We start from the raw sequence: 26,012 nt of genomic DNA, 5'->3' as shown, positions 1-26,012 counted from the left end.
ATAAAATAACGGAAATCAAGTTGAGTTTTAGTAAATACAATGGAATTTTTATATTTCACAGAATAAATTACCAGGTAAGAAATATTCAAATTGAAATAATTTTATTACGTCTATTACATTATTTAACTAATTTTAAAGGAGGGTCGGGACCGTGCGCACCTATTGTTAAAAGAATAAAATATTTGTATTCATTAGGTACATGAAAATTTGAAGATTAATTTAGGTATTTAATATTTTAATAATATTTAAATAAGAAGAGTATTAACGATTGGTCAAAACATAATTTTAAGATTAAGTGTATAACATAAAGAATTTATATTGGAAAACATTTTAGGATATAAATATTTTAAGTAGGTATATTCAAATGAGACCGAAATTACCGGTTGGTCAGAACAGCTGATATAGATTATTTGCGTAGTAAATTAAATTTATCGCTCCCCTTAAGGGTGGTTTGATGGTGAAAAAATATTAGGGTGGTAATAAATTAGTGAAAAATTAGTGAAAAAATATGCCATCAACAAAAAGTTTTTTTTTAAATTCTGATAGCTTGAACCTTAAGCCAGCAGAATCGCTCCCCTTAAGGTTGGTTTGGTGGTGAAAAATTATTAGGCTGGTAATAAATTAGTGAAAAATGGGTGAAAAAATATTACGTAGGTTAAATTGGATTCCGCTCATGTGTTTCCGCTAGCTTAAGGGTCCTTTAGGTTTCGGGAAAGCATTAATTACTAAAGGGTATGTTTTGTTGAATCTTCTCGGATTTAACAATAAGTTGGGGTAGGTAACTAACCGTATCCTAGAAAAAATGTCGTAATCAGTATTAACAAAATTTGCTAAATATACTGGTCTAATATATAAAATTGAAATAGTTAAACTAAAATTACTAACTAAAATTATTCCAGTACAGATTAGTTATGTAACGGTAAATATTAATAAAAGTATGATTATCAATACGTAACGCTACTAATAAATAATCATTGAAAACAAAATAAATGAATAAATATAATCGTTTAAACATGAAATAATACCATAATCTAAGATTCTGTATAGATTTTAATAACAGTCTGTTATTAAAATCTAAAACGAGTGGACATAAAGAATACGATGCTCTATTATACCAAGAAAATTGTTTTGGACGCCAGTATATTTTTGATAAAAATATACAAAAACTAGTGTATGTAGTTGAAATAGATAGAATAAATATAAACTTAAATACAAGATACATTGCCATAGTTTTTCTGTTAAAAATGGAAACGATGATTACGCACAAATTAGAAAACTGCATAATGCTTGAACCATACGAAAAATTCGACCAAGGGGTGCATAGTTTTATTAAAAGCTAGCAAAAATTACTCCAAAACTCCATAAATTTACATTAGGGTCTCATGAAGAGTAATGCATAAAATTACTTTAGTTTCAGAAGAGGGAAAGTGTCTTGACACCAAAATAAGATAACTTAACCTATACTTTAGGAAAAGCAACTCAACCGAGGCAGTTATAGAATAACTACTCGTTAATAAACTATTGAATCAACAAAAAATAATACAATATCCAGAATGTGTTCCTAATAAATCAATATAATTCTAGAGACTAAAATAAAGACAAATTAACCACAAAAATGAACATCCCTTACGTCACCAATATGTCACCACGAGTAATCCCCTACGAACATTAGGCAACCAAGGCAGGGATAACAGATAGATAAAAAGGTGTAATAAATTGATTTTAATTTTTTTTTCTTCTAACAAAAGATAATCCACTATAATGTAGTGTACTCAACATCATAGACGAAGTAAAGTAACGAAACAATGATTATTCATGAGGACTCATCTTCAGAAAGATCAGTAACATCTAACTTGATGTCTCTAATATAAAAATCTCCTAGGATGTTGCCATCCAGATCTCTCAAGGAATTAACTAAGGCTGAAATTACCTTATGGACACAGGGTATAAATTTAGGTGCTAGTTTTGCTGAAAAGTTGTCGACAGCCTTGGAAAGTACACAATTTCTCTCCCAGACCATACCCCCTACATTGAAATTTAGTGTGCGTTTACGCAAGTTGTAACGCTTAGAGTTAATTGCAAACCTCTTTTGCACTTCAGAAAACAAAAGTGATAGCTCCTCAGGAGGTTTAGGAGAAAACAAATCACATTTAATGTTAATGTCATTATCTGCTCTGTCTTCTATTTTTCCGAAGAAAGAACCGTTTGTAGAAATGTTCCTAGCAAAGGTTAAGAACGACGAAGACAATTTCGTGACTTCGTGTTTTGCAAGTCGAATTGCCTGTGCAATTTTATAAATTTCCCAATCCCAATCTTTGTGATTGTCATGTATATAAGAACGAATGGCTATAGTTATGGTTTTATTAACCCTTTCTGTTGGATTAATCTGTGGAAAATACCTTGCGTTATACCAATTTTTTTTACTCCATACCTGGACATAAGATCTTTAAATTCTTTAGAAGTAAATTTTGGGACATTGTCGCATGCAAATATCTGAGGCACTCCAAACAACAACAAAATTTGGTTTTCTATGAACCTAACAATTCTCTTAGATGTTGCACTTGACATGGCATGAACAAACACAAATTTTGTAAACCAATCTGTGACGACTAAAAGGTAACGGTTCCCGTTTTTAGACCGAGGGTAGGGACCTAATAAATCAGAGGAAAGGAACTGAAATGGATAATTAATATCTCTATAATTGCCCATTTTACCAACTGGAGGTAGATTTGATGACTTGCAGGATGCACAAATTTTGCACTGTGTTTTTGACACCCCGAAGTGACCAGCTGTAGGTTCATCATGGTACATCTTTAGGACTTCTTATCTATTCGGTGCAGGAACAAAAACCTTCCATTCGGTGGAAGATTCACAAAATTTAGTTTTCGGGAAAATGTGCTTATAAAGGACATTGTCCTGTACTCGAAAAGAAGGATACAATTCTGGATTTTTCTTAAAACTTTTTAATTAATGACTCATAAAAAACATCCTGCTTTAAATTAGACAAGTTTAAGATACAAACTTCCGGTATGTTGTTGGGAATTCTAGATAGTAAATCTACCACTACCTTTAATGAACCACTGCGGTGTATAATCGAAAATGTATGACAGGATAATTTCATTATCCATCTAGCTAACCTAGGTGATGGATTTTTCATCGTAGATAACCATTGTAAGGAAGCAAGATCTGTTATAACACAGAACTCAGTACCTTCAATGTATCCTTGAAATTTTTCAATGGATAGTGTGATTGAAAGCATCTCTTTCTCGGTGGTGCTGTAGTTACGCTGACATTTATTTATTGTTTTGCTGAAGTAAGCGACGGGATATTCGAAACCATCATCTTTTTGAAAAAGAACACTACCTACTCCATGATTGGAAGCATCCTAAGTAGAATCTTTTTGAAAAGTCTGGACTGGCTAGTACAGGAGCATTAGTAAAAAGTTCTTTTATTTTGACGAACGCTTGGTCTGCCTCTTTGGTCCAAGTAATAGATTATCCTTTTTTCTTTCCTTTCAACAAATGGGAGATGGGGCTACTAACAGTACTGAAATTACGGAGGAAACGACGATAATATCCTATCAACCCAAATAAACGACGTATCTGTGTCGTATTTTGCGGCACAGGATAGTCAAGAATTGACTGTACCTTATCCGGGTCGGTTCGTAAATCTTCTTCATCAACTATAAAACCAAGAAACTTCGATGAGGCTTTAAAGAATTCACATTTATGAAAATTAACAGTGAGATTAGCGGATTTTATTTGTCTGAACAGGTCTTTGAGTACTCTTATATGGGTGACAAAATCTAAGGTAACAACTATAATGTCATCAATGTAATAAAATGCATACAGATCAAGTTTTGGTCCGATAACATAGTCCATCAAGCGACTCATAGCTTGTGCACTATTATTTAACCCGAACGGTAAGACATTAAAACAAAAAACTCCTCTGTTATTAATTGAAGAGGCAGTCTTTAATCTAGATTCTTCATCTAAAGGTATCTGATAAAATGCATGACGGAGATCAATAGATGAAATTTACTTCGCATCTCGAACCTTAGAAATTACAGTGTCAACAAGTGGCATAGGGTAACTATCTGGTATTGTAACAGAGTTTAATTTACGGCCATCAAAGTATGTACCGTCTTTTTTTTTAACAAGCCACAGTGGGCTAAGCCAAGGAGTGGGAGTAGTTAAGGGTTGGATCACTTTCAAACGTAACATCTCATCAACTCGTTCATTTAAAATTTTTTGCATGGCAGGAGACAAAGGATACTGCCCCTGTTCAATAGGCTTATTACCTGCTGTATCAATGTGATGAGTGTAAAGATAAGTTCTACCAATAGAATCCACTGGACCTATTTCTTTAAATAATTTCATCACGGAATCGAGTTGAACTGATTGAGAAGGTGATAGGCTGTGTTTGTCACTAATAGTGTTGACAACACATGTTGAAAACTCTATTGAATTGGCAGAATTAAACGTAAAATTGGAAAAATCTAAGTTAAGTTTAAAAATTTTTACAAAGTTCATACCTAAAATCATTTTTTGAGAAATGAAAGATACTACTGAAAATTTCAATATTATTCTGCAAAGATACGGGTAAATCAACACAACTGATAGTATTTTGAAGACTACCATTAGCTGTTGTTAAGCAAATAGAAACATCATAATTTAAAGTTAGCTAACACTTCTTCAATAAATACAATGATGATGAAGCCAGAATAGAAACGTTGCTACCTGAATACAAAAGTGCAGAAATAAGCTCTCCATCTACTGAAATAAATATATATGGACGATTATCAGAACCGTGCTTGTCCAATAATGGATTAGTAGTTAGTTTCTCAAAAGGCAAAATAGGAACTAAAGTTAAATTACTATCTAAAGCCAAATTATTACTCAAAGGAATGATAGACTCATCATCAGAATCGTCAACTTTTGAAGAATAAATAGGTAATAAATTAGATACAGTTTTGTCTATATTACTGTTTAAATTAAATTTAGAAAAAGAGACAATTTTATTATCATTCTTATGCAATACTATATTAGAAGAAGGATGGGAATCACTGTTATGCAAATTACTTTGTCGTAGGTCTATTGTCGTGACCTTTTTTGTAGAGATTTTCCTGGAATGTGCTTGTCTTTTGTTGTCGGTATTTCTGTGCTCGACGTAGACGGGGCTGGTGGGTTGATGTTGACACCAGATTACTCGTTTTTTGAACAGCGACTACAATTCTTCTTATAGACATTTTTCCTACAGCAACCATGGCAAAATATGGTACCTTTAGATCTACACTCCGCGAATGAATGTACTTTAATACCACAATTCCATCAAATCATTTGTAAAAAATTTGTCTCCTAAAATATACACTAAGGATTTAATGTAGTCTGGAAAAAGGCCTCTTCTTATTTCTGAAACCATTTCACATTCTTCTACATTTTTCGGAAGCCTGTGGAAAAGCGCTTCAAAATTTGAAATGAAAGTAGTAACGGGTTCCCTAAAACTTTGCTTGGTAGAACGTATTTGATCCCATAAATTACGTTCATAATCTTCAGTCAAATAGGTGTTTTTGAGAGCTGTAACAAGTTCTGACCCATCGTGAAAAGATCTCTTAATAAAATTATTGTGTCACCAAACAAACGCAGAGCCTTCAAAAAGGTCTCCAGCAGATAGAAATAACTCCTGGTCCGTACATCTCCTTGAGGCTTTTAATGCTTTAATTTGCTCTAAAAACGGAGAATAATTTGTTCTCGACCGGAGAACTTTTTAATTCCCCATTTGTAAATCGGGACCGATTTAACAACAGTAACAAAGGATCTTGATGCAATAGGCGTAGAAGCGGTTTGGGGAAGCATTTAATCGTTAGCGTCCTCTCGCAAGTCCACTTCGATTTTCTCAGCCAAAACTTCTTCTAAGTTGACGAGGTTGTTCCTAATTTCTCGCTTAATTTTCAATTCCTTCTCCTTAGTAGCATTCAATTTGGAAATCCTACCAGACAAATGTGTCAATCTATCCGTTAACTGTTTATATGGTGATGAGTTCTTTGTGCCAGTGAAATTGTTTATCAGTGTATTCAATTCCGTTAAAGTTGTTGTTGCACCTTTGAAATCTTCTTCGAATGCCAAGTTATTCGAGGCAGGTGAAAAGCTACGATTAAACTTCCTATGTTAAAAGTCCACAAAGAACCTTCCTTTTTTCTTCAACTGTATTTGGCACATCAACATCTCTTGCCTGAATTTCATAAGCCAGTTTATCCGACTTTAAATTATTTGGATTAAACGGAAGAGACATATTGATAATTATTAAGTACAAAGGGCAATAATACTCGCAAAAAGGCGGACTAGGCGCAGATGCATATAGGCCTACAAGATAATAGCAAAAGGTATTCAAAAAAAGTATAGTTTAATTACTAGGCATGTACTGCAAGCATCTTATATCACCCAAAAATTGGAATAGATCAAAAATATTGCAATTTAATCTATAATATATAAGAAGATATAATGATTATAGCAAAATATAAAATAAATCCTTACATTGGAACTAAAAATATATGCGAATTAAATTTGAAGCAACATTTAAGAAGAGGGGAAATCCCATAAAACATTGCCTTAATTGACACGTAAAGCATAATACTTCACGTTTGTTTCAAAAAAAACTATTTAAATAAAATAATAGTGTTGAACTAATATGCAAACTTTTCGAACGCACCTTGTATTATGAAAACTAACCGTTACCATAAAATTATCATCATACATCGTTGTGAGTATAGTATTAAAAGTTTCTTATGTAGATATCAAAATAAGTTTTATTTATATACTCAGGTGGAAAAAATCGATCCATTCCTTATTTCTTATTTATTTAAAGTTGTATAATTTTAGACACATTAAATTACGTATGTAAATTTAGGTGTACCCTCGTATACGAGAAATAAAATAATATTTTTAATATTGCTTTTTATATTTCTTAAAACAAATCGGTATTTCAGGTTTTTGTCAAAAAGGGTCTGAAGCAAGTAGATATTTATTGAATGTAGTTTTAATTCAACAACCATACTAGTGTAGTGATTTTAGTTTCAAAACGTGTTATATTTTTATTTAATTATCCTTCCTAAATGTCTCTAACTCCGACAGATGCTGCAAGGGTGGTGACTTTAGTTCAAGATGGTCGTAGCCAATATTATGCAGCTGAAATGTTGGGTGTTGGTCTATCTTCGGTTCAAAGAGCAGTTCGGCGTTTTAGCAACACCGGTAAATTCACAAGAAGACCAGGATCAGGTTGTAGAAGGGTAACATCCCTCAAGGGGATGGATCAAGAGATGATCGATTTCTGGTCTCATCAAGTTTGAGACATCGGCATCTAACTTCAGTTGAACTGGCAAATCGTCTGAGCGAAGTGAGAAATGTGTATGTAAGGAGATGAACAGTTCGTCGACGACTTGTAGAAGGTAATTTATTATCCAGAAGGCCAGCCCTATCTCCAATACTATCCATAGAACATCGCAGAGCTCGCCTTGCTTTTGCAAGAGAACATGAAACCTGGAGTGATGCAGATTGGAGCAATGTATTTTTCTCAGATGAGTCCAGATTTTGTCTAAGGTCACCAGACGGCCGAGAAAGGGTTTGGAGAAGACACGGAGAGCGATATTTTCAATGTAATATTGCGGAAAGAATAAGTTATCGGGGGGACTCCGTTATGGTTTGGGCTGGTATCAGTTCAGAAGCCCATACTGATTTAGGTATTGTAGATAGAGGTTCTATGACTGCTGCAAGATACATAACAAGTATTTTAGATCAGCATGTGGTACCTTTTGCTCTTTTCATTGGACCTAATTTTATTTTTATGGTCGACAACGCGCGTCCTCACCATGCTAGAATCATCAACCAATATATAGAGAAATAGATTTTACGGAAACAAATTGAATAAAGAAAATGTGAGAAAGATTCACCAACAAAACCCAAAATCAAAAAATTAAATAGTTTACGTACGTTGGGCGCCAATTGTGTAACATTTAGCTCATTCATTGCACATTGAAACCCGTCAGGGGTGTTGTTCGGCATAAACTAATTAATTTTGGAGAAATCGGGAATTATTAATAAAATAGGTTTTCAACACATCTCTTTATTAATTGATAAATTAATAAAATAACAAATTAGAATTTAATAATAATTAAAAAATTGAGGTTTTGATAACAGAGAATTAAGCATCTATACACAAATTCAAAGAAAGAAAGAAACTTAGCTTACCTTCCATAAGAGATCCTGCTGTTGCTCTCTTCTCAACTCGATCCATAAAATTATCTGCATCAAAACCATGCCCATATTTTCTCAAATCTAAACCAGGTGCATTTTCTCAAATCTAAACCAGGTGCATTTTCTAAAATCTAAACCAGGTGCATTTTCTCAAATCTAAACCAGGTGCATTTTCTCAAATCTAAACCAGGTGGCTGGAAAAACGAAAGCCGATATAAAATTTGTCATGAAACGAGTTTTGTCCAACAACACAAGAATTCTGGCAAGCGGAAAGCTCTTCTCTCTAAGACCTGTATACCGATTTAGAATTCTCTGATGTTGCCAAAACTCACGAATTAGCATTTGCGATTAATAGATTAATTAATTATTAAATGGAAAACAAAAGAGCAAAGTTGTATGATTCATGCTAGTGAGATTTATATTGAATTATTATTATTACAGCAAGTACAGGTACAAAGAAAATAATAATCAAAATTCTAAGTGGTTTTTAAGTACTAGCGTACACAAAATTATAAGAAAAACTAACAGTGCTCATGTTCTTGATTAATGTATGAAAATATGTTGTCGTTGTAAAAAGAACAAAGTATTAAACTTACCCATACTGTTGCATCTATGAATCGGCTCGAAGCTTTCGAAATGTGGTGTTATAGGCGCATCTTACGTATATCCTGGGTTGACAGAGTTACTAATGTGGAGGTCCTGCGTAGAATGGGGAAAGAATGTGAAATTCTCATGACCGTCAAAACTAAAAAGTTGGAATATCTAGGACATGTAATGAGAAATCCAGAACGTTACGGCCTTCTCCAGCTGATTCTCTAAGAGAAAGTAAATGGTAAGAGAGGACCGGGAAGAAGACGCATTTCCTGGCTTCAAAATTTACGAAAGTGGTATAACACGACTACCACTGAACTGTTCCGCGCTGCTATAAATAAAGTAAAGATAGCCGTGATGATCGACAACATCCGGAACGGATAGGCACTTTAAGAAGAAGAAGAAAGACTGTTGGAAGTTTATGACCACGAAGATTTATTTTTATTGAGTACCTTATTGGTTGCTGGTTTATTTTAAAAAGGAAGTAAATCGAATCGGATTCATACAAATAAATTATTCAGTAGTGGGGTTTGTGTTTCTTGTATGACAAAGTAAGCGCAGGTACAACTACGAGGAGACTTAAGAAATTAGTCGGTGAATTTATTTGTAGTAGGAAAATATTGAAATGAAATATAGGAATAAAAACAAAGGAAAAAGAAGTTATTATCAATGAGTATCAAATAGTACGAGCAGAAAATAATGGAAAGTACTTTGAAATTAATAAGAACAAAAATGTAACGTTTTATTCGTTGCATCTTAAACAGGGTAAGAATAAATCTGACCCAGCCCTATACAAAGTGGATTTAAAAAGTCCAGATCTACATTAGAAAACCTAGTGGACATTAAGTCTGTCATTCATGAGTCATTTGGATGTGGTCAAGAATGTTTGTGTATCTTTTTTTATATAACGCGTGCGTATGTAAGAATTTTGTCAAGTTAGTCGATTCAAGAAAATATTATCAAATTTATTTGTTATTTCCTAAATACACGAAACTTCAAAGTTCGAATAGACAACTTCCAAAAAAAATTAAACGACATTCCTTAAAGTTCTAATATTAGTGTTGTACTTTTCCTTATTGCCATCAATGACATCGCTAAATCATTCGGCCCATTAGTTAAAAACCGTCTACTTTCTGATGATCCTGTTAAGATAAAAAAATATATCAATAATGACGAAACATATACACCAAGCCATTTACAAACTAGAGAATTGGTCGAACACTACTGGCCTAGAATTTTCTCCCACTAAAACAAAAGCAATCATCCTAAATAAAACTCCAAAGAAGTACATTATATCATCGAAACACTACCTAAAGAATTCACAAATAAATTATTTAAAATCGATTAACATCTTGGAAGTGAAACTGGTAATTGACTGTATTGGAAAGACCACATCCACTCACTCCGTCAGCTCCAAACGGCCTTAACTTAATAAAAAGCATCTATCATAATCAATGGGGTGCCGACTTCCAGACTCTTATGACTATATACGAAACCTTAATTCATTCCAAATTAGATTATGATGCTGTTGCCTACAACTCAGCCAAAGGTTCACTTAAAAGTGTTAGATCTAGTTCATAATTCATCAATTAGAATTCCACTGGGAGCACACTATACAAGCTCAGTTCAAAGTATGTCTGTTGAATCAGGCGAACCATCCCTTTAACTCAGGAGAGAATACCTTAGCCTCATTTATACCTCAAGAGTATCAGCTAACCCAGAGGTACCTGTTTATAAAAACACATTTACAGATAGATTTTCATCGATAATAAATTGTGGAAAAAGATTGGTTCCTCAGTTTATCATCGAGTGAAAGCAATGTTAAAAAGCATATACATAATAATACATAACATATTACATAATAATTTCACTCACTTACAATATTTCAAAAGTTAGCTAACATATATTATCATGGACCATTGCTCTCCCTGATTGTAATACAAACCTTTCTGCATTCAAGAAATGTGACACACAAGCCAAAATTTTCAAACAGAAAGCACTGGAGATATTAATTGGTTTTAATGATTACATCCTTATTGTAATATAATAGTTCCTATCAGCTCCGTTCCTAAACCTCCAGATTCTCGGATGAACAATTTTCTATCCTCCAGGCATTAACGTTTGTCAACAGACATGACATCAGATACTCTCTAATCATTAGCTACTCTTTGAGAGCATTAACAGCCCTAAAGCAATTGTAGCCCCAAATATCCCGACCTGCTTTTAATTAAGACGGAACTCTTAACATGCCAACAAAATCAAAGATTAGTTTAGTTTCTCTAGTTACCTTCACATTGCGAGATAAGTGAAAATGATAAATCTGGCATATTAGAAAAAAATGCAAGTAAGTATCCGTTAACAGACATCTGTTATCAGACATGAACCTGTGTTCATACTGATTTAAAGCAATATTTTAAGCACAAAATCATGACAAAATGGCAAATAAATTGCAATAATTTAAAATCTACATTAAGAACCATCGAACAAAGTATATTGCCGTGGAAACTTTCTACTAAGAGAACAGACCAAGTCATCTTATCCAGATTGCGACTTGGACATATAAAGATAACCCATAATTTTATAATAATAAAGGAATCTCCGCCGATGTGTTATGTGTGTGATAATGAACTAACAGTGCAATATATCTGAATAGACTGTCCTCTATATGTACTTGAACGACAACAACAACGTTACTTAATACGTTAAAGGAACGTTTACGTGAAAATAATACATCTAAAATTTTTAATTTTAGATGCATTATAGTACCATAGGACCGAGTAACCAAATTTAATATTAATTTTTTGTTTATTTTTCACATTTCATGTAAATACGGTTCAATGCTGATAGCTCTTTGTGGTTGAAACAAATTGTAAATAAAAGAAAATTTGAAATATTCGCTCAACATAGTTATATATCACAATAACAGTAAGCGTCTTATTTAAATCTTATAGTTTCTTCACAATCTGACATCCGTGTAGTATAGGTTTGAATTAGCTATCGGACAGCTGACAATATATTCGAGTGGAACCCTGCATACAATTAAGTTTATGTTAATAGTTTTTAAAATGTATTACTAGAGACCGCCACCTGACGGCAGATTAAAAGTCAAAAATTGGTTGGACAAGGATTGTCTAACTATTCTTCTTTAAACAATGGTAATACCATGAATACCTTGGGCGGCGGTGATAAGATGAATTCATTATCCAATACTATTAGAGAGTTACTATCTGCACGCTGGAGAATGTTCTCGAACCTCTTGTCGAATTATATGGAGTTCACGTCTTCATGATAGTCCCCAGTTTTCTTCGATATAAAAACAAGGACACCATTTTGCAGAAAACCAGTATCGCTGCCAATATGAGCGACAGATAGACGCTGGCCCTTTCCTGACGGCGCTCACAATCTTGTCAATAAACCTTCAACAAAGGCAATTTTGGCAACTGTATGTCTGGCATTAACTAAAGTCTCGTCAAGGTAATAAATTTTTCGTTTTGCCGCATGATAATTCTGAATTAAGCGTAGATAATTACGTCGCCATGATACAATTTCCTCCTTATCTGTTAACATGGAATTCCGACATTGTTTTGTGTTTTGTATTTTGAAAGTGAAGATCTTGTAATGCTTTTCATAATAATTCACGCAGATTTAAGAGTTGGAGCACTATTTTCAAAGAAAAATGATGAACAGTTCTGCGAAGGATTTTTTTAGGCTTCATCCAACTTAACAGGTTTTCGTCAGCGCTGATTTTCAGCTGGAGGTTTAAAACCATTCCTTAGTTTTTTCTCACGCACAATACGTTCAACTGTTGCCACTGATACTCCTGTTTAAAAAGAACAGCGACTAATAGCTTCCGTTGAAGGTAGTGCTTTTTAGTCAATCATATACCGTCAAGATAATTTGTTTTTTTTTGTCTTGTTAGATGGGTCTATGACTCGGATATCTTAAACTTATACCATTGGTTAAATCTATTTTTATTCTACAAAAAACTGATGTAATATACGGGAAATCGTGTTACTTTAAACTAATATTTTGTCTCGCTTTAAAATAAAAATAAAAAAGTACTTAACAATATAAGTACGAAAATTATTAAGACAAAGCAAATACACACAAACGAACACAAATTTAACAGCCGATGCTATAGCAACAACGATAAACACTGATTGAAAAAACTGTTCACACAATCAAGCAGGATATGTTTAACGGTCACTGGATCAGAGCAGCTGGAGCAGATTGCAAAAGGTTCTTTTGTTATTAAGTATTTGTGCGTTACGGCAATATGGTCAATTCTTAGACGGTTAATAATAACTTGGTTTCTTCTATTTGAAGGATTTTCCAAAACAGCATTTATTTTTGAACAAATTACATTTAATTTTGTACCTTATTTTTCCCAATGATTTTGCTATGTATTAGTACAATGGATTTTAATCAGGATCTTATGATCCTTTTTAATTTCCGTAGATACCTGTATGTGAAGGTATCCAAATAAAAGTCACTCCTTTTTCTAATGATCGGAACATTTCCATTTATCTGTTTTAGGGCTTCTCCATGCAGAATAATGACAGTTCATATCCCCTTAAATTATTTTTGGGTGTGAAATTTGATCAAGAACGTTATTCAGTTCTTGTAGGTCTAGCTCGTTAGGATGAGGTAAATAAATGGTGCATATATTAATATGTTTTTGGTATGTTATACTCACTGCTACTTCTTCGAGATTAATAGTTGTAAGTGGTCTAATGGGAAAAGGAATTGGACATGTTAGAATTCTGCCTAAGATATTCTGGTGATATTATTTTTTTAACTTTGAATTGTGGGCATAAGCTTGAACAAAATTAAGTATCTCAATTAGCTCGGCTGTTTTATTGGAGTAATCTTTTGAAATTTTTTCAGGATGTTTGGCATGTAGAGTGTTCTCTCATAGTCACTTATTTCATTCTAGTTTAGGACAAATGGTGGTAATCTCTTTCTATTTTGTATTCCTACATTCTTTAATCGACTCTGGAGAAAGTATATGTTGTTCGCGGGAATTTATGGTTAACTGTTTTGACTTTTTATTTGATTTGCTTACTACAGAAGAAGTAAATAAAAATAAAAACCTACTTAACAATATAAGTACAAAAATTATTAAGACAAAGCAATCGAACACAAATTTAACAGCCGATGGTATAGCAACAATGATAGACACTGATTGCAATAACTGTTCGCATGTTTTACAAAGGCACTAACAGAGACATGATAGAATTAATTTATGATAAAATAATTCAATTCTAAAAAAATAATAAAATAACCACGCTGTTGGAATTGTATGATTTTGACGTAAGCAGTGGGCTTAAGAAAGCGTAGTTGCCACAATTACATCAATGTATATTACCTTTGTCCAGTTGAAAGATTTATTCACTATATATATTGTTATGATATGTAAAATCGAGAAAAATATTGGTTTGTTTAAAAATATTTCAAAATTCAATAACATTAAAATAATTCAGATAAGTAGGATAATATCCAACAAACATTTCGAAGAAGGAGAGTTATTAATTTCTTGAATTACCTGTACTAAACAAAATATAAGCTTTGCATAAATTATTTCTTTGTTATACTTGAGTGACCCGCATAATTTTAAGTGAAAACAAAAAGACAATTGAACGGGGTTTTCCAAAATACATTAATGCAGTGATTAGAGACAAATAGAAGAGATTTTAGAAAGTGGTTTTTGTTAGTTTTAAGAATTATAGAAAATATTATTTGTAAATAAGTTTTAGGAAATTTTATAATTATAGGTAAAAATTTGTTTGTTATCGAAATGAAAAAATGGGGGAATTGTGACGAGTTTTGATTGGCGGAGATTGAAAAAGGTTGGATAAGTATGTAGGAAAAAGTTTAGCGAGATTGAGGAGAGAGAAAAGATAGAATCAGTTGGTTTTCCAAGTCTGTAAGAGGAACAGTGTTTGTTCTCTGGTGTGGTTCCCAAGAAGTAGCAAGCAGTAGTGTTGAATGTTAGTGAGTTTTTGTGGAGTTAGTGTATCTGACAGTAGCTGAAGCAGCAAAATATTGTAAGTCATATTTTCCTACTTATATTCCAAGAGTCACTGTTCAGGCCAACGAGAGATTCAGTTTATCGTAAAGAGAAGATATTCCAAGAGTCATTTTTCACTCGGGCCAACGAGAGATTCAGTTTATCGAGAGGAGAAAGGCTATCATAATTTGAATGATTGTTGCTTTTGAAGGAGATCATTAAGGACGATATACTTGCAACAATCTGTTGTAAGATTGCTGATTACATAGGGAGCGGTTGAGAGGAGATAATACAGTCTACAAGGAACAAGGATTTGGACCACTCATCATCAGAGAGAGATATTTTTTTGTTTTTCTGAAGTTTTTTTTTCTTTTATTGATAACACAATTTTTACACGTAATTTAGAAAGGATATAAATATTTTGATTAGGAGAGTTAGAATAGTTTGGATTTTGAGTTTTCAATTAATATTGTTTGTACCATTAATTTTGATTGTTCACGTACGGAGAACAAAATTTTGAGAATCCTTATATGAGATTTGTTTATTGAAAACTTTTGAGTGTGAATTATTTCATTTTTTTTTTTTTCAATATATAGTGTTAGATCATATGTGTTTTTTATTATTCCGGTATTCTCTGGACCTTACCTTTCACATGTAATAGCATAGATATTGAAGCACGAATTTTAACCCTGAGATAAAAGAATTAAAAATTGTGATAGAGTCATAATCACATCATTGAAATAATTTTAATTAATCAAAAAAAATGAATTAGCTAATTATTGCTTGGCGCACCAAGACTTTAAATATCACAATAACTGGCTTCCAAAACGTGGGGCTTGAAAATATCGCAGCTTTACATTTGAAGGAAGGGAAAGAGATCTGGAATAAGTACAGGTGATCCAGAGATAAAAACATATAACATTGAGGGAATTTGAATTTGAAAGTATTTTGACAATTTTTCCAGGGAATATAAATTTGATTTATTGATTGATCGTAGTTAGTGGATATTTACTGCTATTGAATTATTTGATTTTATTTTCTTTACCAATCGTACATTTGATATTTATTTTGAATTATTTGAATTTTACTGATTGCATATTTGATATTTGTCGTGAAAATTTAATACATTTGGGGAGAAATACTGTCGTGTTCTGAAACATATAGAGTGTTGTAAAATTTCACATTTGGCGGGGACAAAAACAATAACAAAAAGTAACAACATGTCTGTCACAAGGAGACAAAGTAAAATGCAGGAAAGGAAGGAGGATAACAGAGAAGATGAAACAATTTTGGAAGAAGTATCGGATAATGAAGGAAATGTGACAATAGTTGAGGAGAGAAAAGAACTATCAGGAATAGATAAAATATTACAACTAATGCAACTCCAGTCACAAACAATGGCAGAAACAAAACAAACAATAGAGAAAAACCAAAATGAAACATCAAAGAAAATGGATAAAATGGATAGAAATCAACAAGAAACAAAACAAACAATGGAAGAAAACCAACGGGAAACAAGACAAGCAATAGAACTAAATAACAGGAATATAGAGCAGCGTTTGGAAAACTATGAACAGGAAATTAAAGGATGTGTTGAGGGGATAAAGAAAGAACTGATACAACAGATAGAAGAAATAACCCTAAAGAATGCAAAACAAGAGACAGAGATTAAAGATATCCAAAATACAATGAAGGAGATACAAAATTGCCAGAGAAAGGAACTAGAGATGCAGAGAGAAGAAATAGAAACTAAAATGAAGGATATTAAGACTGTCCAGAAAAAGGAATTAGAAAAATTAGAAACAAAATTTGAAAACGTTTTACAAGAAGACATGCGAGAAATAGAAAGAAAAATGGAGGAAATCAAAAAGGAACAAAATTCAGGGGAAAGAAGGGAAATGGTCATCCATGGAACAAGCGAGGCGAAAATACAATTTGGCGGGGATATTCGGAAAACACACCCAGTACCGTTTGTTAAAAATTTGAAAACCAAATTACAACATATTAGATATTTTGACGATTGCAAAGAAACAATTAGAAACCATTTGAAAGAAGGAGCAGCGTTATGGTATGAAAGCAAGGAAGATGAGTTTGAAAATTGGACAGATTTTGAAAATAAATTTCTCAACTATTTCTGGGGGAAAAATAAACAGAGAGAAATCAACCAAGAGCTACAGAATGGAAAATATCACGAAAAAATGGGAATATCTGAAGAAAGATATGCTTTGCAGATATATAACAATTCAAAATATCTAGAATACAAATATTCTACCGAACAGCTGGTAGAAATGATCAGCAGACATTTTGAGGAAACGTTGGAAGATCACGTGATTTTGAGAAACTATCAAGATATTGATAGTTTGTGCCAATTCCTTCAATTAAAAGAAGCGAAAAGAAAAGAAATGAGAAATAGAAGACAACATGACCAATATAATGGAGCGGAAAGAAGGTATTCATCAAATTATGACCAGAGAAACCGACATCCCAGATCAACAAACGAATATAGGCCGAGAAATTACAATAATTACAATAGACAACAAAATTACGATAACCGGAATGATACACAAAATAGAACAAATGAAAATCACAACAGGAATAGAGATGCACAAAATCCTCCGAATAGGAATACGAACGAACAAAGGGACGATAGAAATAATCAGAGATTCCAACGACAAAACAGAAGAGAGATGAATCATGTGGCAATAGAAAAGGAGGAAGAAGAAGTATTCAATGAATCCAGACAGGATTTTCAATAAGGCATCCACTAAACAAAAGTAAAAAACTCTCCGGTATATTTTGTCACCCGAGAGAGTTTATACAGTTGGCGGGAAACGAAAAACAAAATTCTAATTCCAGTCTAATTTTTTTAGATGCATTTATAAAACATAAAGCGATTAAAATTCTGATTGATTCTGGATCGGAAATTTCGTTAATCAATAAAAAACTAGTAAAATAATTAAATATGGACAGATTTGTGTATAAGATTCCGAGGGTTGCTTTAGTGGGTGCAAATAATAAAAAATTGACGACAGTAAACGAAGGTTTAGGAGTACGGATCAGAGTGGGAGACCAATTCTATATTATGCAATGTGTGGTGATCGAAGATCTAAATCATGATATGATAGCGGGAATTGATGAATTGAGTGAAAAACATATCACCATCAATTTTTCGGAAAATCAACTGGAAATCAGAGCAGAACCAGACAACATAGAAGAAGAAAAGGAAACAGATAGGAGAAAATTTTCTGAAAGGATAAATGGACAAGAAAAACATAAAGAAATCAATATGACGGTAGAGGACAAATCGAAAGCTCAAGAAAAAAATCAATCCGAAGAGGAAAAGATAATAAAAAAAAAGAAGAAGAGTTCGAAAAGAAAGCAGGAAAAAAAGGAAGCTATAAGCAGAAAAATGGAAGGAGCCGAAACATGGTGCTCGGAATACCAGATAGAAATTAAAGATAAAGAAAAAATAGAAGAAGAAATAACGGAAGAGGACAGAGAAGAAATGGCAATTATGGACGAGAATCCAGAATTTTGTGAAGAAGTAATACGGACAGTGAACACATGTGAACAAACTGAGGATGAAAGAAAAATAATATGTGGAGAAGGAAATAGAGAAGATTTTAGAAAATTATGGAGATCTCATTAATGAAGAAAGCCGAGTGGCTAAAAATTATGAACATTCTTTTAAAGTTAAAAACTTAGAAAATTTTAAATCGAAAACATATCCAATCCCGTATAAATACAGGCAAAGCATCGGACAGGAAATTGAAAATATGATCAAAGACAAGGTGATCGAAAGATGTGACTCTCCATATATCAACCCGATAGTATGCGTAAAAAAATCAAATGGTGATTTGCGATTATGTTTAGATGCAAGAAACATTAATTCGCACACAATCGCGCAATACGAAGCGCCTTTGAACATAGAAGCCATTTTTGGACGAATCACAGGATCACACATTTTCTTCAAAATCGATTTGAAACACAGTTTTTGGTTAATACCTTTGGCAGAAAAGTGTCGAAATTATACCGCTTTTTCTATCGACGGAGTGGTGTACCGATTTAGGGTAGTACCATTTGGACTACAAAGTGCATGCGCTGCTTTGGTTCGCGCATTACACACAATTTTAAATAGGCATGGAGAATTTGTTGTACATTACATAGATGATTTATTAATTTTCTCACCGGATATAACAAGCCATCTACGACATATTCATACTGTTCTCGAAGAACTTGATCAAGCCGGATTAAAATTAAATATTCAAAAGTGTCAGTTTTTCCAAAAAGAGGTATTGTATTTAGGATTCAAATTAGACACAAAAGGGATTTGTCTTGCAGAAGATAGAATTGAAGTCATAAACAACTACCCTAGGCCAACCAATTTAAAAACTTTGCGGGGATTTTTAGGAATGGTAAACTATTTCAAAAAGTTAATACCAGACCTCAGTACAAAAGAAATACCGCTAATAGCATTACTTAAGAAAAATATCAGATGGAAATGGGGAACGGAACAAGAAATCGCTTTCAAAAATTTAAAAGGAGCGTTTTCCACAGCTGTAAGAGTGCACCACCCAAGATATGAGCAACCTTTCATTCTCAGGACCGATGCTTCCATAAAAAAATTTGCAGGGGTGTTATCACAGATACAAGACGATATAGAGGTGCCAATATGTTTTGTTTCCCGTGTAACCAAAACGTATGAGAGAAAATACAGCGTTACTGAATTAGAGTTTGCCAGTGTGTTATTTTGTGTAAACAAATTACGTTTTTACCTACTTGGGGCAAGATTCACCATTGAAACGGACCACGCAGCGTTGATACACATAATGAAAAATAGGTTGGTAAATAATAGAATTCATAGGGGCATTCTTTTACTCCAAGAATATGATTTTGAATTTAAATATATCAAAGGAACGGACAATATTTTGGCTGATGCGTTGACGAGAGATGAACAATTCCGCAAAGAGGATCACAAAACTCTCCACGTAGGCATGAACATAATGAGAGAAGAAGCAGGCTTATTTTCGTTGGCCAAAATCAGGGAAAATCAGGAAGAATTGAATGAAAGAGAAAAGCAAAGGGCTGAACAAGAAAATAACCTATATTTTAAGAGGGTCGATGGTAAAGAACTCTATGTAATCACGGAGCAAATGGCAAAAGAAGTTTTTTTAAAGTTACACTGTGACAACGGACATATTGGAAGTAGAAAGGTGTGGCTTATGTTCAGGGAGAACTACATTTGTCGACAGGACTATACAATAGCCAAAGAGGTGACTCGAAATTGTGCGACATGCCAAAAGTGTAAAAGTAGGAACTTTAAAAATGAAAACGTCACAAAAAACGTCGTAGCTTGGAAGAAACTGGATATTGTTGCTATTGATATGTTGAGCGATTTGATACCAACAACTCAAAGGAATAAACACATATTAGTTATGGTGGATCTTTTCTCAAAATATGTTAAATTGTACGCATGCAGAACCACAAAAGGAATTGAAATACTTAGGAAGATAGACAATTTTATAGAAACGGTGGGAAGACCAGACAATATTTTATTGGACAATGCGACATATTTTAGGAACGAACGTTTTAAAAGTGAATTAAGAGAGAGGGGCATCGATACAAAATTTATAAGCATCCGTCATCCACAGAGCAACCCATCGGAGCGTTTTATACAAGAAGTCACAAAATTTCTACGAATTGCCGCGGAAGAACATCATCGACATTGGGACAGAAAAGTGTTTGAGATCGAGACCTATTTGAATTGTGCTCCAAATACGGTTACCAAAGAGACGCCTTTATATATAATGAAAGGAACAATGCCTACAAGACCGTGGGAAGACACCGCCCCCAGACAATACGAAGAAGTGATCGAGTTGGTTCAAAGAAGATTGAGACGAAGTGGAGAGAAATATCTCCAAAGACAAGAAAGAACCCGAAGAAGAAGGCCGATCAAATTCCAGAAAGGAGATAAAGTCTTAGTGAAGGCACTGAGGGTGTCGAATTTACAAAATGGTATTTGTGCTAAATTGATGCCGATATTTGAAGGTCCATATAGGGTCAATACGGAAAATGGGGTAAATAGTTATGAATTAGCGCACATAGAGACAGGAAATATACGGGGTATTTTTAACATTCACGACATCTATTAATATCATGAATAGATTTTAATAACATAGTGAAATAATTTGATCCTAGAAAACTTTTGTCATTTTTAAAATTTAACAAAGAGTTTTCGGCAGATCAAATGGCGGGGATTTGTTATGATATGTAAAATCGAGAAAAATATTGGTTTGTTTAAAAATATTTCAAAATTCAATAACATTAAAATAATTCAGATAAGTAGGATAATATCCAACAAACATTTCGAAGAAGGAGAGTTATTAATTTCTTGAATTACCTGTACTAAACAAAATATAAGCTTTGCATAAATTATTTCTTTGTTATACTTGAGTGACCCGCATAATTTTAAGTGAAAACAAAAAGACAATTGAACGGGGTTTTCCAAAATACATTAATGCAGTGATTAGAGACAAATAGAAGAGATTTTAGAAAGTGGTTTTTGTTAGTTTTAAGAATTATAGAAAATATTATTTGTAAATAAGTTTTAGGAAATTTTATAATTATAGGTAAAAATTTGTTTGTTATCGAAATGAAAAAATGGGGGAATTGTGACGAGTTTTGATTGGCGGAGATTGAAAAAGGTTGGATAAGTATGTAGGAAAAAGTTTAGCGAGATTGAGGAGAGAGAAAAGATAGAATCAGTTGGTTTTCCAAGTCTGTAAGAGGAACAGTGTTTGTTCTCTGGTGTGGTTCCCAAGAAGTAGCAAGCAGTAGTGTTGAATGTTAGTGAGTTTTTGTGGAGTTAGTGTATCTGACAGTAGCTGAAGCAGCAAAATATTGTAAGTCATATTTTCCTACTTATATTCCAAGAGTCACTGTTCAGGCCAACGAGAGATTCAGTTTATCGTAAAGAGAAGATATTCCAAGAGTCATTTTTCACTCGGGCCAACGAGAGATTCAGTTTATCGAGAGGAGAAAGGCTATCATAATTTGAATGATTGTTGCTTTTGAAGGAGATCATTAAGGACGATATACTTGCAACAATCTGTTGTAAGATTGCTGATTACATAGGGAGCGGTTGAGAGGAGATAATACAGTCTACAAGGAACAAGGATTTGGACCACTCATCATCAGAGAGAGATATTTTTTTGTTTTTCTGAAGTTTTTTTTTTCTTTTATTGATAACACAATTTTTACACGTAATTTAGAAAGGATATAAATATTTTGATTAGGAGAGTTAGAATAGTTTGGATTTTGAGTTTTCAATTAATATTGTTTGTACCATTAATTTTGATTGTTCACGTACGGAGAACAAAATTTTGAGAATCCTTATATGAGATTTGTTTATTGAAAACTTTTGAGTGTGAATTATTTCATTATTTTTTTTTCAATATATAGTGTTAGATCATATGTGTTTTTTATTATTCCGGTATTCTCTGGACCTTACCTTTCACATGTAATAGCATAGATATTGAAGCACGAATTTTAACCCTGAGATAAAAGAATTAAAAATTGTGATAGAGTCATAATCACATCATTGAAATAATTTTAATTAATCAAAAAAAATGAATTAGCTAATTATTGCTTGGCGCACCAAGACTTTAAATATCACAATAACATATATATATATATATATATATATATATATATATATATATATATATATATATATATATATATATATATTTATACAAAACAACCAGTTTATTCGGGCTGCAGTCAGCAGTGATAAACTGGTGGTTTTGTTTGTATCGACAATCACGAATATCCGGTGTTTCTTGTATATATATATATATATATATATATATATATATATATATATATATATATAATATAGCTTATAGTTTTCAGTGACTTATTTTTAAATAATATGAATCGTCAAGGCAGGCTGTGTAGAAACAGCACGATTTCTATGTATACATACCCGTTTTTTTTATCCTGTAAATAAACGTTTTGTAAAATGTAAAAATTTTCTTTCAGATACCTTGTATTAGAGCACGTGTCTGGTGGCGAACTTTTCGACTACTTGGTTAAAAAGGGGCGATTAACACCAAAAGAAGCGAGGCGATTTTTTAGGCAAATAATTTCAGCGCTGGATTTTTGTCATAGCCATTCAATATGGTAAGACATATATATATATATATATATATATATATATATATATATATATGTGTGTGTGTTTTATATATGTTTGTTTATATATATATATATATATATATATATATATATATATATATATATATATATATATATATATATAAACCTTAAAATTATTTTCTGTATAATCCCCTAAGAGATAATTTTAACCCAATATAAATTAATTTATCTGACTTTATAGAAAAATAAAAAATTTTTATTAGGTGAATAACATAGTTCATAATTTATAAAAATAATGCATTAATGTTGCAGCTTTTGAATACACTTGATCATAAATGTTTTACATTTTTCAAAAAATTGACTCAATTGAAAAACTTAATTTCATTGGCTAAAACTTTCAACTTTCAAAAATGTATAAATAGTTATATTGCATACTATTATTTTATGTTAATTTTAATTCGTTAACTCAAATGGCAGTTAACATATGTAACTTAAATGTTTGTATTTTGAGAACGATTTCCGATGTGGAAATTGAAACGTTAATAAACTTATTTTAAACTTCAATTGTGGCTTATTCCCAGTAAAATAGTAATTAACTTAAATATCACTTGGAAAAAATCCTATTTAATCTCCAGTGAAAGAAATATCGAGTTCTGTTTAAAATCTCCGAAGGCATTATGTTAATTCATAATTTATTCCACAAGGATTATTAACATTTTGAATACAAGCCGTATGGCTAACGGTAAACTCTTTTGTTTCAAAACAGGATGAGTGTATTGGTAAAAATACACTAGCTTTGAAATATTTTTACTTTGAATGTATCCTTAGGTTACACTATTCTGTTACTTAATAGGTATTACACTTTCAAACATATGGCCTGCTCTAGAATAAGTTCCCCAATATTAACTTATTTAGTTTTAGCAAATAAACAAAGCAATTTGACATAGATTTTTAAGAAAATCATTGTATATTATGGCATCCTAGTTTCAAACTTTGCTTCATACCTCTTCAGAGACAACTTAATATGATTTTCCTTGTATATCAGTTTAACGGATTTTAGCAAATGAAAAGCGAAAATAACTATTAATAATAACTACGGTTTTGTTGCTATTTCAAGAAATTTTGTTTTTTGTTACTTTAAAAAATGGCACAACATACTAACTTAGAAGCAAAATGTAAAATGATCGTTATTTATGATGAAGCCAATCGGTATTAACATTAAGCGGTCAGAATTTTTAATGCAAATTTTCGTGACTTAATGGTGAAATTTATCTAAATATACTGGAGACTGAGATAGCGCTGATAATCAATGATATAATTATTAAAATCATTCCACAAGAGTTTTCTCAAAACGTAAAATTTTATCAATACCAAATTACACTTCACTATGCCGCCAGGGTATAGCCAAAGAATTATCTCAGATGCCATAGCGTCGATCAAGACATATTGCCAAAAAATTGGAGAGGAAACAAAATAGGTTCTATTATGATCAAAAAGTAAATAAAAAACATTTTTGAACACCTTTGACATTAAAATAAATAGATCCTAAAAGTTTTCCTTGTCGTCGTTCTTCTTTGTCTGCCTTTTTTATAATTCAAGTTTCAATTTCACTAGCATAGATATCAATAGATTTCAAGGTTTTTTTTGTATATGCGTATATATAACCAGCTTTATATTTTCCCATATTTATCTCAGTATACGTGTATAATACATCTCATACGTTTTCGGGATAATATTTTAAGCTTTGTGGTTGTGGAAATCAGAAAAATACAAAATCAGTTTTGTATTTTTATGGTCTCTAATATTAATTCCTTCATTTCTACTTAATAGAGCATCCCGTTTTAAGTTTCTATATTGCAAGTTTATCTGATGTTTCCATTTGATATTTTATATTTGATTTCAGTTGTAGTGTTGAAAACTTGAGTAGTTTTTCGATTTTTAAATTTTTTATCTTTTACTCTTTTTTGTTCCATTCTTAAACTATTCCTTTAAATGGTTTCTTCTTGAACCAATGTTGACTTCTTTTCATTTTGATTTTCCTCATAGGCCTTTTTCTGTATTTCACTGTGTCTAAAAATACCTCCGTATTTTCCTTTTTTTATTTACTCATATCGTGATATATCAACATTTTATTATTTTTTACACTTTTTAATTTTGGTTTATATTGCAGAATATCTCCTTTTCTTGACTATCATTAATATCTTACAGTTTAAGAGCCCGGCTAAGTTTAACATTTCAACATTTAATTAATCATTTAAAACTTTTGTTATTGCTTTCTTTGATTCTTCGGTTTATCTTGATTCATTTTAAATTCTGTTATTAATATTTATCTCTATTTTCTGCTTATCTATTGTATTAATTATTTGTTAAGAAACTTCCATTTACTTCCGTATTTCTGAATTCTGTTTTACCACTTTTTCGTATTTAATATTTATATAGTAGTAGTTTCGTTATTTTATTTTTATTTCTTTTATATTCGTGTTAGTATCTTTTAATTTCGCTCTTATTTTGCTCACTAATTCCATCAGTTTGTCCATATTTTCTTTGTTTTAATACTTTTGCGATACTCTTTATTATTTCAGGATTTTTCTTATATGCTTATATTATTCTTTTTCTCCTACTTCTCTGAGTCATTATCACTACTATTGTTTTTAAATTTACTGTTTTTTGTAAAAATACTAGTTCTTGCTTTTTTTATAACAGTAAAGATTGCACTAAGATACACTAGTTTGCTTTCATTCTGAACACTTTCGTGGAATTTATTTTTTGCTTTTTTAGTTTTGCTGTACCTAGTAGTTTTTTTTATTTATACAAGTTTAGTAACACAAAACCACATCAACTGCGCAGGGTTATTAGTGGATATAACAAACACGAGAAATATTACACTAAATAGAATTGTATAACTTGATGGATTTTAAATAGGTTAACACTGTTGAATTTTTTTTTTGATGAGAACTGTTTTGAGATTATCATTTTTGATTCAGTGGGAACTTCTTTCTTTC

At 32.1% G+C, this 26,012-nt stretch overlaps 1 protein-coding gene across 1 annotated transcript in view; it reads left to right on the top strand.

The window, feature by feature from the left end:
* The window catches only part of sff (BRSK family serine/threonine-protein kinase sugar-free frosting), a 649,872-nt gene that overhangs the window by 331,158 nt on the left and 292,702 nt on the right, over positions 1-26,012 (top strand). The window contains exon 4 of the mRNA XM_072526060.1: positions 22,894-23,034. Within this exon, the coding sequence (XP_072382161.1) occupies positions 22,894-23,034 (141 nt within the window). The remainder of the gene's footprint in view (positions 1-22,893; positions 23,035-26,012) is intronic.

Source organism: Diabrotica undecimpunctata, chromosome 3 (assembly GCF_040954645.1).
Source record: "Diabrotica undecimpunctata isolate CICGRU chromosome 3, icDiaUnde3, whole genome shotgun sequence".
NCBI classification, from domain to species: domain Eukaryota; kingdom Metazoa; phylum Arthropoda; class Insecta; order Coleoptera; family Chrysomelidae; genus Diabrotica; species Diabrotica undecimpunctata.
This window is presented reverse-complemented; position numbering and strand designations above follow the sequence as displayed.